At 39.0% G+C, this 13,955-nt stretch overlaps 1 protein-coding gene across 1 annotated transcript in view; it reads left to right on the top strand.

The window, feature by feature from the left end:
* The window catches only part of EMCN (endomucin), a 156,265-nt gene extending 145,086 nt beyond the window's left edge, over positions 1-11,179 (top strand). Inside the window, exons 15-16 of the mRNA XM_040238381.1 lie at positions 1,537-1,610; positions 10,272-11,179. Of these exons, the coding sequence (XP_040094315.1) occupies positions 1,537-1,571 (35 nt within the window). The 3' untranslated portion in view covers positions 1,572-1,610; positions 10,272-11,179. The remainder of the gene's footprint in view (positions 1-1,536; positions 1,611-10,271) is intronic.
* The last annotated feature ends 2,776 nt before the right edge of the window (positions 11,180-13,955 follow it).

The raw sequence follows: 13,955 nt of genomic DNA on the forward strand, positions 1-13,955 counted from the left end.
AACTCTGGGAGATAGTGAAGGACAGGGAAGCCTGGCATGCTGTAGTTCATGGGGTTGCAAAGAGTCAGACACGACTTAGGGACTGAACAACAACTTCCTTCGCACTAAGGCTCCTTGTCTGTCCCAGCTGTATATGGTCTTCCCATTAACTGTTGATTTGGCAAGTCAGCAAGCACTACTACCTTGGAATATCTCTTAATGGCTTCAATTGCCATTTTAATATTTGACCTCAATATGCATAATGTAGAATGGAGAAAATAGAGAATAGAAAAAATTAAAAACTACTTATGAGAGACAACCTGGCATCAATACTGGCATTTCCTTCCAGTTGTGTTTTTCTAGGTGTAATTGTATTTTATTTGCTTTTACCATATATGTCATTATTATAAGTATTATTAGAATCATATAATTATTTAATCTCTTCACACTTTCTATTCTCAGCTAGACAGACTGTGGGAGTTATTAAGGGAGATATTAACAATTGTAGTAATTTTCATATGAATTGTTTATGTGACTTCTGGTGGATAGTAGGGGTTCAATAAATATTTCTTTTGTTTACTTCTTATTCCTGTACTAAATAGCCATGGATTCCAGGAGGTGTTGTGCCTTTTGTAAAATATGCAATAGTGAGCAAAGGGTTGTGCTGGGCCGGGAGCTATGAGGGCTATTGCTCAGAGCCAGACATTTCTTGAAACAAAATTTAAGGAGCTCTTGAAGGGTAGTCCCAGGTTTGTTCTTCTTAGATCTCTGGTACTATTATCCCCATGACAGTGCAGGTAAGAGATGAATCACTTGAGTCCCCAGAAGATGGTCCTAACTGGCAGATAAAAGCTGGAGCAAAGCAATGACATTTATTCTCAAAGCTGGAGACCTTGACCGATATTGCTTTTATAAATCATGACTGATGTTGATACTTGAATCTACATGAAAGACACAGGTAATGTGAAAGGCTTTGACCACAGATCCATGAGCACATGAAAATGCTCATGGTCTTTCAGCTTCGCATCATCCTAAGTTAATATTTATCTTTATATCAGATGATGGAAAAACACTGTTATTTTGAGTAATGTTCCCTGTGCTGCTTTGTATGTCATCAAAGTATTCATGTTGGCCTATAAATTCATTTTCACAAAACTCTCACTGAATTATTTAAACAGAGGGACCTTGAATGTTTTTCTGATAAAATGGCACTTTAAATATATGACATAGTTTTGCTTAGGCAGAGCCAGCTCATGGACCAAGCAAAATTCAATAACTCATTCTCTTGGGTGCCTCTCTTGCTATCACCTCCCAGCTCACACCATCTACCAGCAGGGAGCGAGTCAGCATCACTCCTCTAGGGTAAAAATAAACAATGGCCGAAAAAGCTCATAAATCTTGGGGAAGGATTTCCAGGCAATAAATACCAAGAGGTAAATTGTGGCTCTGATGACACTCTTGAGGGGAAATTGGACTTTCCTTGAAAAAAAAAAAAAGCTGAGAAACTTATTTTCATCCTTATTCACTCTCTGTGCAAAACATAACTTCTGTTTTTAGGGGAACACTCTGCACAAGGAAAAACCAAGAACTGACAGCTTGATGAATCCTCTACACACCTGGGCAATAAATATGTAAGTTTCCTAATTTCATTCACTGAGATCCTCATTAATATCTGTTTTGTTAGCCTGCTGCAGCGCAGATTATTTTTATACTTTTATAACCTGAAAAGTTAATGGCTTGTGTCAGTGAAACCATCATTTTCTATTTGTCTAAAAACAAACACGAGGAACACTTGCCAGAGAAATAAATGTCTTGGGGGCTGTAGAAGATTTCTTCCAGTTGTCCTGCCTCCCTCAGGGACAATGCAGTCCATTCTTTCTGCCTTTTGGTAGCGTTCCCTCATAGCTGCTGTTTGCCTCTGTCCCGGTCAGCATATGCACACTTCCAGTGGCAGTTAGGGTTCTATTGCTGGGGAAGGATTGCAGGACCCCAGATGACTGTGCTTACAAATTTGCGATTTATTATGAAAAAAAATTTGACACATCAGCCGCCTAAAGATAAAGAAGCACATCACAGTCAAAGGTTGGCTCAGGGCAAGGAGTCCAGAGATGCCAGATGGGAGACCCAACTGTGCTTCCTCTGTAAGGACCACACTCAGGTATGCTTTCTCTCTGGGACTAGGAACGATGGATGTGCACACAAAGCACCTCAAACAAGGTGATCCAAAACATGCTCTCAGCTGGGAGTCCATATACCTGGGTATTCAGAAAGGCAGAGGAGTGACAGAGCCTTCCAGGTGTCCCAACGAGACCAGTGCAAAGTCTTCAATCTCATTACAGTAATTGTTAATCAATGAATAATTGAAAGCTCTCAAACCTCTGGATAGGAGCAACTGTCATTCTGTGTGATCCATGCTTTGACCAGGAGTCCATGCAAGGCAAGTGTATGTCTTATTGCAGTAAAACAACTCAGGCCAATTTCAGGCCTGCTGGAGTCCACCTTTCTGGCTTAGCATAGGATGGTCTTTTGCCTTTCTACAATTGCATAAGAAAATTCTCTTCTGACTTTAGTTTTCACAAGAAACATTAAGAACATGCCCTCACAGTGTCTTGTAATTTTTAGAATCTGCAGAAAAATTTACTTTATGGTAACTAATGGTGAAAAAAACAAAAGGACAAATAGGTATATGCCCTGAATTGGCCTGACCACAATGGTAGTCACTCTGGGTAGTATCCAGGGGAGGGGGGATATCACTGTTACGTCCACTACCTGTGTCTACTTCCTAGTACAAGTACAACGCTGTTATGGATACTCAGCCAGTGTTTATTGAGTAAATGATGCTTCTTTGGCTAGAAGCAGGAGAGATACACAAAGGAGTATCATCCAGACATATGCATCAGGGTCAGAATTTCATCCTTCTCTAGTCAGCAAAAGGTAGGTTAGGATGAGAGAGGAAGCTCTTTCAGACGCAAGATTCAAGAAGCTGAGAAGTTAGAAACCCAGAGACATGTGTTCAAGCCCTCACTAGTGCATGGAAAGCTTCCTTCCATAACAGCTATGGTTCCTTTGCAATCCTGTGCCTGTTGAAAAACAGTACCTTCCAGATTATTAACATGCTCAAATCTTGGTAACTAATTGTCCACTTTGGAGGAAGATGAAGTGTTCAGTTGGAAAGAAAAAGACAGAAAAGTCTCCATATAGGAGGCAGCCTTAACACAGTCTCTGTACAGAAAATAAGGACGAGTGCTGATCCAAACAAGCTCAACAAAATGAATTATCACCCAATTCCTGTTCCTTTCCACTTTTGTACTTTAAAAATTATTGCTAAAGATATTCCTAGCCTTTAATCTCTTGTCTTTGGATTTGCAGAGGTAAATAATTTCTGTTGCCTTTCTGAGTAATTGTGGAATTACATAACAATGTTCTGAAGAGTAAAGATGAAAGGAATGGGAAGAAACATGTTTGACATTGGTCAATTCTATTGTCTATTTGTCTTACCCCTTTTCATTTTATTTCTCTTGAATCATTGAACTTTAAATGTAGTAACCAGTAATTGCTTTCTAAGGTATCAACTAGAAATCAAATATCAGCTCAGAAATTCATGATAAATAGAATACACTTGTGGCTCAGAGCTAAAGAATCTGCCTGCAGTGCAGGAGACACCGGAAGCATGGGTTTGATCCCTGGGTTGGGAAGATCCCCTGGAGAAGGGAATAACAATCCACTCCAGTATTCTTGCCTGCAGAATCCTGTGGGCAGAGGAGCCTGGCAGGCTACAGTCTGTGTGTCACAGACATGCTTCAGTCGTGTCCAAGTCTTTGAGACCCCATGGACTGTAACCTATTAGGCTCCCCTGCCCATGGGGTTCTCCAGGCAAGAACACTGGAGTGGGTTGCCCCGCCCTCCTTCAGAGGATCTTCCCAACCCAGGGATCGAACACACATCTCCTGAGACTCTTGTATTGCAGGCGGATTCTTTACCACTGAGCCACCAGGGAAGCCTGGGCTACAGTCCATAGGGTCACAAATATATAGTCAGACAAAACTGAACCAGCTTAGCACACACATTTGAACTAGAAGTTGAAAAAAAATGCTGAGAAGTCTTTGGATCTGTAGGTAACAGCAAACACTTATATGGAAACATTAACTCATGTTAAAAATGTTCATCTCATTATAAATTTCTAGATGTATTTAATGCCTGCTGCTTCATATAATGATCATCTATTTAGTGCAGAGTATTATATTTAATGGAGTTCCAAAATACCTTTCATCTATGATCATTGCCCTCTCTGTGAAGTTCGTCTAGTGAGAACATGAAAGTACACACAAGAAATAAGAAAATAATTAAGAGAAAAAGATTTAAAACTACATGGCATGATTGATACACTTCATCACTTCAGTCTAGTTCTAAACTCTGAGACCTTCATGTCAACAGCTAAAGGTCAGTAAGAGTTTCAAAAAATATTATCCTTTCATTGCATATTTATTGCTACATTTAGGAACCATAATTTTTCAGAATAAGAAAATGATTATTTTAGTTTAAACTTTCCCTGCATAATTTACTTTGCTCACAGATATTAGCTGATACCACCTCAAAATGTCTATTAGTGCAAAAACAACTTTTGTTAAGTTTCAAATTTTAGAAATATATTAGCTGTATATATTTCTATACATATTTGTGCTATTTTACCTCATGCAAAGAGTTGACTCATTGGAAAAGACTCTGATTCTGGGAGGGATTGGGGGCAGGAGGAGAAGGGGACGACAGAGGATGAGATGGCTGGATGGCATCACCAACTCAATGGACATGAGTTTGAGTGAACTCCAGGAAATGGTGATGGACAGGAGGCCTGGCGTGCTGCGATTCATGGGGTCGCAAAGAATTGGACAGGATTGAGCGACTGAACTGATTGAACTGAACAGTGCAAATATGCTTTGTTAATCTTCTTCTCAGATTAATTTTCTCATGATTAATTAGGAGTGACAAGGGTGACATAACTAAAGGAACTGATTTGCTGTTATATAGAACTTCTACTTAGGTCAGAATTTCTATGCAAAAATGCAGAGCAGGAAAGCACATCTTTTTTCTTACTGATGCCAACAAATAGTCTGAAAAAAAAACCTGGTTAATAATGAGTGTGAAGGATCATTAGCTAATATTATTTATGAAAATGAAAGTTGCTCAGTTGTGTCCAACTCATTGTGACCTCATGGACTGTACAGTCCATGGAATTCTCCAGGTGAGAATACTGGAGTGGGTAGTCTTTCCCTTCTCCAGGGGATCTTCCCAACCCAGGGATTGAACCCAGATCTCCCACATTACAGATGGATTCTTTACCAACTGAGCCACAGGGAAGCCCAAGAATACTGGAGTGAGTAGCCTTTCCCTTCTCTAGGGGATCTTCCTGACCAGGGATCGAACCCGGGTCTCTGACACTGCAGCAGATTCTTTACCATCTGAGCCACCAGGGAAGGCCATATCTATATGGGGGAAATGTATAAAGAACTTAATGTAAAAGAAAGACAGTAGAAGAAAATTTAGTTAGGTTTTATTATGTGTCTGATTAAGAATTTTCAAACCAGGAAACAATATAAGAAAATTCAATTTCCAAGACAGAAATTTCTACTACATCATGACTTAAAATTTTCAAGCGTAAAAAATTATCATAAAGAAAACTATGAATTGGAAAACATTTGCCATAAATACAAGACCAATTAATTAATATTCTAAATACCCAAAGGCATTTACACAAATGGGAAAATTTTTTAATGAGCCGAGGCCATGAACAGGCAATTCATAGAGGAGAAAATAGAAATGGTAATATAAAATTATAACCTTCAATTTAATTGAGCTCTCTTTTTCCAGTATTTAAAAAGCATACTGGTGAAACAGATAATTTCATATGCTGCATTTGACAGCATAAATTGGATTAATTGGATTAATGTTTTTGAAGAGCAGTTTGGTAATATTAGCTAAGAGACTTAAAATTTCACATTTGTCACCTAGTAACTTCACTTTAGGAAATTTTCATAAGGAAATTATTGAAATATTATTAAAAATTAGTATACAGAGAATAGTAACAAATGTTTAGAAATGGTATGTCTAATGGTATGGAAATTTCAAATAAATTATTTTTCATCCTATTTTTGATGATATTACACAGCTAACAAAAAGAAATAACTCTCAAGATAATTTTTTAATTGCACATAAACATGTCTTTCCAACTGTGGTGTTGGAGGACTCTTGAGAGTCCCTTTGACTGCAAGGAGATCCAACCAGTCCACCATAAAGGAAATCAGTCCTGAATATTCATTGGCAGGACTGATGCTGAAGCTGAAACTCCTTTGGCCTCCTGATTCGAAGAACTGACTCATTTGTAAAGACCCTGATGCTGGGAAAGATTGAAGGAGGGAGGAGAAGGGGACAACAGAGGATGAGATGGTTGGATGACATCACCGACTCAATGGACATGAGTTTGAGTAGACTCCTGGAGTTGGTGACGGACAGGGAGGCCTGGCGTGCTGTGGTCCATGGGACTGCAAAGAGTCGGACACGACTGAGCAACTGAACTGAACTGAACTGAAACAAACTGAAACATGTCCAAGATATAAGGCTGCCTGCCAGTGCAAGAGACACAGGTTCAGTCTCTGGATTGGAAAGATCCCCTGGAGAAGGAAATGGCAAATCACTCCGGCATTCTTGTCTGGGAAATCCCATAGACAGAGGAGCCTGGCAGGGCTACAGTCCATGAGGTCATAAAAGAGTCGGATACTACTGAGTGACTAAACAGCAACAGTGTCCAAGATAAATCTTAAATGAGAGGGAAAACAATTTTAGATTTGAACAGAAGTCCTTTTTAATTGTTCTGAGACCAATCCTATGCTGTAGAAGGCAGGGGACTGGCTGCCACCTGGTCACTCCCTTGCCAGTAGTTCCCCTGTCCATTCTGCTGTAAGTCACCTGCCTATTTAAGATATGAGGGGAATTTCAGATCAAAAAAGAACCAAGAATAAGCAAGACCAGTAACTTGTATGAAAGTCTCTTCCCACGGATCCTCAACAAAATGGAATATTACCCATTTCTACTTTTCTCCCAGATATAATTCACTGTACTTCTGTAATTTTCTAAATGATACCCTTGATAATCTAAAAGCATCTTCTTGAACTTCCAGAAAAGCTTAATATGTTTTTCAATTATTTTTCTTACATTTAAAATGAAAGATGAGGGCTAAAAAGAAAACATCACAAGTAAAAAGAGATTTATTTTCCAATACTAGTCTATAGCCCTGAACGAATTTCTTTATAATGCTTTACACTGTGTTCAACATCTATAAAACCAGGACAGAATGGTCTTTTCTCTTAAAACCATTGTGCTCCTTTGTTTATAAAGTATTGTCAATATGGTTAAAGAATCTAACATGATACTTTATTATTAAAGCAATCATTAATTTTTTAGAGAATTACAAATGTATAATATTTAGGGTTGTGAAACATTCCATGACCATAAAGTTTTGCATTATCGTTGAAGCTGGCAAACTGAATTTTACAGGGATTATAATGTTGGAAAGACAGTTTATGCTGGTATTGTATAAACATTCAAACTGGAACATCAACTAATGGATAAAATCATTAATGAAGCAAGCAAAATCTGTTTCTTGAGAAAGACTGTCAATGTGGAATACACTCTGGTGAAAACCCCAGTTTGTTCCTATTGTTCATTTCTGATCTTTAAGGAGAAAAAATTAGCAGGACCATATTAATCCTGACCATTATCTTACTCAAACAAATCAAAATGTTTACCTAGCTGATCTATGTTGCAAACACTTAGCTTCACTTAGAAGCTCACCTACAGAGGATTATGGTTCAGTTGAAGAAAAAAGTGACAGAAATCTTACTCTGCTGAGTACTAGACCAGATATTAAGAGGAACATGACATGGTTGCTGTCCTGAAGAAGCTTAGACTCATGGCAAGATATACAAATAAGATCATTTTAGCAGAATATGGTAAATAAGATAGATGGTAAAGAATCTGACCTCAGTGTGGGAGACCAGGGTTCAATCCTTGGATCGGGAAGATACCCCAGAGAAGGGAATGGCAACCTACTCCAGTATTCTTGCCCGGAGAATCCCATGGACAGAGGAGCCTGGTGGGCTACAGCCCATAGGGTCGCAAAGAGTCAGACATGGCTGAGTGACTTTCACTTTATATATAGATAGCCATAGTACCTTGAAGTTTAATGATAAATTTCTTAGAGAATTTAGTATTTAAGTTGAGACTTACAGGATAAGAAAAAAAGTGACCTAGGTTTTTCTAGACACGGGGAGGAACAGCATGTATAAATGCAAAGAATTATGAAACTGCATGGGGTATGGAAAATTTTATAGAAAACTGTTTACCCTAGAGCTGTTGCAGGGTCAGTGAACCGTTGATTCTGTTCCACAATGAGATTAAGTACAGCCTCTGAGTGTAAGCATTTAAAATTTTTATAGCAATCTGATATTGCTTCAACATTTTACTCGTGATTTTATTTTAAAAAATGCCAGTTTGCAACTGATTAGTGATGTTTAAAAAAGCCAACCTGATCCATAGATAATGTCAGAAGCACAGTTCTAGAAGATAGAGCTCAGTGCCAGCAGAGCTGATAAGTGAGGGTGAGGCAGTTGAGGGTACCAGATCATAAGAGGGGTTAGCTAAGCTACAGTGTATAGGACTCCACATGGAGAGAATGAAATGCTTTCTTTTCTTAAGCAGAATAAAATCAGATTCTTTCCTTTTTATTAATGCCATCAAGAAGCCATTTATTCATTTTGAGAGACGCTCTGACCTTGAATGTAGAACACATCCAGGAAATTAGGCCAAAATCTGAGAGTGCGGACTGTTTCTGTCATCCCAATAATCACTGTACTTCTTCTAGAACTACACCATGCTCTTGCCTGGGTTGGACCATCTGTCAGCCACAGGTGCTCTGGGAGGACATTAGAAATGCCCTGCTTTATAGTCACTTCTGCAGACTAAGGTTTGACACAGACCCTCTGTCCACTTTTGGCTCTTTAACGCATCCCCCACACCATGGCAACTAGAGTCCAGCTTCCTCCCAGGCAAGGCAGCAGTGCACTGGTTCCTACCAAAGGCCCTGCCTCCACCAACCATGCCACGAGGGAGTAAAATGCAGGTCTCCACCCTGGTCCCCCTGACCACCCCAGCCCCACCTTGTCATTCTCCTCCCAGATTCCAGCAAACCACCAGCACTGCCACCAGCAGCATGAAAGGGCACCAAAGCCCTTCCATGTGGGGGACGTGTGCCCCTTTCCCAATTAAAGCACAGAAACTTCCAGCTTCTGCTCCTTTTCAGACCAACACAGACAGTTGTTTCTGTACTGCAAATGAGAAAACCCAAAGTAATCAACTACAGCCTTCCTGTGAAGGAGAGGTGGAGAGTGCCCCTTCATTCTTCTCCCTGATAAGTACACAGCAGCAAAGCATGAAAGTTGCCAATAAATTTCCCATTAGTGATAGGGTACAGTGAAGTGTTTTAATCAGAAGACAAATATGGTGAGATTTGTGTTTGAAACACGTCACTGAATATTTAATGTGGAAGATTAATTCAAGAGTGATAAGACTAGAAGCAGAGAAGTCAGAGGGCTATTGCAGTTCTGACTAAACCAAGTCTGGAATGGAGATGGAGCAGCAGTATGGAATAGAGAAGTGTCTGGAAAATAAAATTTCTCCAGAGGTAGTGATTGTGTGAATGCAGGCATTGTGGGTGAGGACTATTAGAGGTATCGATTATGGCCATGCTTGTAGTATGATTGTCTGTATGGATAGTGGAGGTAAGAGAAAAGGTTGGAAAGACTGAGCAAGAGGGAGTGGGTTTGGGAGGCACTCTAGTGGGTTTCCTTTCAGAATTGTTGAGGTTGAAGTGTGTATGGGACATTCCAGTGACTCTATGTGTGTGTGTGTGTGTTAACTGCTCAGTTGTGTCTGACTCTGCAACCCCATGGACTATAGCCCACCAGGCTCCTCTGGCCATGGAATTCTCCAGGCAAGAATACTGGCGTGGGTTGTCATTCCCTTCTCCAGGGGGCCTTCCCGACCCCAGAGTCGAACCCAGGTCTCCCACATTGTAGCTAGATTGCTTATTGTCTGAGCCACCAGGGAAGTCCCTTCAGTGACTCTACTGGGTGGAAAAATTCAGCTGGTCTCTGACATTTCTTACCAAGTGGCGGTCTCCCTCCAGCATCTCTACTTCTTCCCTTTCTTGTAATCTGAACTTTTTAATTTCCCCCCAACAGGCTTACTCTTCAGCTTCAATGCTCCATGGGGAGAAAGCCCTGTGGAATCAGTCCTGACTTCCAATCCTGCTCTCCAGTCACCTGTCGCAATGAAGTGATGTCCAGATGACACGCAGTAGTAATCTAACGGAATCGGAAAGAATCATGCTGCTCCCCTGTCCTTTAGGATGTGAAGAAGCACATTACCGCATTTCATAGGAATACCATATTCCTAGGAGAGTGGATTTTAGGAGGGGCATCTGTGAGCAGTTAACCTGAGAGACCAGCATGTGGTTTCACTGATGACCTCTGTCCCTTTAGTTTAAAGTTTTCAGAACCAACAGTTTTCATCCATGGAGACTTTTCTACTTTTTCATTGTCCTTATATTACCTAACGTTTATATTTATTGTTTTCCACTATGTTAACACAGGGAAAATTTGCAAGTATGTTATTAAATATTGGGTCAAAATCCTGCCTTGCCACTTTGTACATAAAGATATTTTATTCGTACTTTCATGTGTTGCTGTTAACAAATAATTACTGTACTCACCACACTAAAAATATCATAATGTGACTGTGAAAATGGCAATAGTAATTTTGAGTATTTGGGGATTGATTATTAGAGTATGAGAGCTCACTGATGAAAGGCATCTAAGAAGTGAGAAAGGGACAAAGGATTAACACACTAGACTCTGTCCACAGGAAGTCAGTTTACCATCTCTTTGGTATTTCTCTTTGTAATTCACAGTATGTGACCAGGATGTAAGGGCATTTATGACACTGTGTACTGCATTCATTAAGAAGATAACAAGACTGAGATTTTTCATACTTCATTTGATTGATACTCTCTCTGTGCATATTTTATCTCTTTTAAAAATATAATGATTTGTTCTAGCAATCATTATTAAATCTCCAGTTTATACCAACATTTCATAAATACATAATTATGATATTATTTTTCAGAGTATCACTTTCCTAAAAATACCATATGATTATAGCTACCACTCCATTGGGGTATATTCTTCAGTTGAAAGTTAAAAGCTGACTGATTAACCTTGACCACTCCTTGGACACAAGGGATTGAAACATTGTGTTGGTGGAAGTCCTTTGGAAAGCTGTGGAATGCACAGGTTGACAGTGGCAGCTCTTTAACTTCTATGATTACATAAGCTGATTTCCCAACAGCTCAGCAGGTAAAGAAGCCACCTGCTAATGCAGGAGACGCAGATTTGATCCCTTGGTTGGGAGGATCCCCTGCAGGAGGACATGGCAACTCACTCAATATTCTTGCCTGGAAAATCCCATGGACAGAGGAGCTTTGTGGGCTACAGTCCATAGGGTCACAAAGAGTCATATAGTCCATAGGGTCACAAAGAGTCAGACACGACTGAAGCAACTGAGTACCCAACACAAGCTTATTTCAGTGTTAAATTATCTTAGTGATATGAGGACAATGTAGTGGAGCCAGAAGAACCTATTTAAACCTACCTTTTACAATTGATTTTTTTTGCAGTGTATTTTAAAATGGTCAGCATTAAGGATTATGTAAATGATCATTTTGGTTTCGCCTCTCAATGTCTGGGCAACTTCTAATCAAGGACATCAGAAAGCAAACTTGTATTTCTGACTGGTGTCTCTTTATGTTTCTTTGAGAAGAAAAATGAAGTAAAAAAAGTAAAAGAAAAGCAGTAGAGTATGTGTGTGTGCTAAGTCGTGTCGGTTGTGTCTGACTCTGTGCAACTCTATGGTCTGTAGTCCACCAGGTCCCTCTGTCCATGGGATTCTCCAGGCAAGAATACTCTAGTGGGTTGCCATGCCCTCCTCCAAAGGATCTTTTCGACCCAGGGATCAAACCCATGTTTCTTATGTCTCCTGCACTGGCAGGTGGGTTCTTTACCACTAGCACCACCTGGGAAGCCCAGTAGATTATAAAAAAAAAGGCAAAGATCTCCAACACATACACTTTCCCTTGAGGGGTGCTTTGCCCATGCTCAACTCTAATCTAGAAGTCTTCAAATGGATGCAACAATGGGTAGAGCATGCCAAGCGTGGAGCATTTGTCTTTAAAAGGAAAATATTCCAACACCCCTAGAGTGCTTTACAGAGCTCCTCAGCAAAAAAGTACAAATTCTTCTGCAATTTAAATTACTACAAGTGATATGTTATTCTGGCTTTTATAAAAACCATTTTCTTGACCTTTAATAAAGATTGTTGGAAGAGAGTTTATAAGGATCAGGAAAAGGGAAAGCTTTTTAATCATAATGAAAGGATGAAATTTATTCTAGTTCAAGAATTATACATAAAGAGCATGCTTTATACTTACAACTATAGCGTTAAATCTTTAAAAAGTCAAAGTGATAAGAGGATTGAGGAATTTGCAGAGATATTCAGGACATTTTGTAATGTCAATCTCAGAGGTAATGTCTGGATTTTTATAAGTCAACTTGAACTTCTGTTGAAATAGGATATTTGGTTTTCAAGCCAAAATTATCTTTAGCCATTTGTTTTTTAATTATATGATTTAGATCAAAGGCAAACCTTTCTATTCATTTGTTCTGCATGACAATATGAATATAATTTAAGTCTGTCAGTAGTCAAAACAGAAACAAGAGCTAATTAGCTAGCACTGCTGTCATCTAAGAGTACGCGTATGTTGTCGGCTGACACACTGGTTGTGATCAGCCAGCAGAGAAAGACTTCTAAATTCCCCCTGACTGAGCTGAAATATCCCCTTGCAATCTGATAGATCTTGAGGATCATCTTTGGACAATGATAAACCGCATGCTAGCTTTTCCTAGTTTTTCTCTACAAAGCCCTTCTTGTGATCATTCGAGATTTTATGGGGTTTTAAAAAGAAAAGTGTATAAGTCTTTTAAAACTTGTGCTTTGAGTGACAGTCTAAGAACTATGAATTTGTTCATTATTGCCTAGAATTAAAGATATCCATCATTGGGATTAATTAACTAGTAGGGACTCGGAACTGAGAATATATCACACATTACCTACAAATCTTCCAGTCAAAATTTCCCCACAAAAACAAACAAGACTTCTCACGTACCTTTGAATGAGTTTACTTTGTCTTTTCTTCAAGGGGGTTTATCCTATGGGCTTGAATACACATTTTTCCTGTTCTGAATACTTTTTAAAGGAAAAACAGTTTTGATAAATAACGGGAAAACATCTATCTTGTTCATCAATATTATATTCCTAAACTTGAATTCAGAAGTCTACCCAAGTATCATTGGTTGGTGTCTGAGGCACTGTGCTTAAACTTGTCACTGTGTCCAGGCACTGTGCTAAAACCTTTACATTCATTATCTTGGTTAATATAACAACAGTAGTAAGACACAATTTCTAATATTAAATTATTACTTGTATTATTATTTTTATCAGCATCAGCATATTTGTGTTAGATATGTAGAAACCAAGACAGAAGAATAACTTACCCAAGGTTTATAACTGGTAAACGGTAAAAATTTGGATTCCAGCCTAAACCCCAAATCCTTTCTCTTCATCACTTTACCACTCAATCTTTCTAATCTCAATTTACTTATCTATAAAAGGAGTGAAAGCATTGTGCTCCTAGATATAGTTAAAATAAGGGCCACTTTATCATTCCTTTATAAACAAAGCCATGCATTAATCCTAGCAGATATCCAAAATGCTACCCAAATTAGGAAGTTAATTTGTAACATTTGCAGAAT

Source organism: Oryx dammah, unplaced genomic scaffold, assembly GCF_014754425.2.
Source record: "Oryx dammah isolate SB20612 unplaced genomic scaffold, SCBI_Odam_1.1 HiC_scaffold_3, whole genome shotgun sequence".
Taxonomy (NCBI): Eukaryota; Metazoa; Chordata; class Mammalia; order Artiodactyla; family Bovidae; genus Oryx; species Oryx dammah.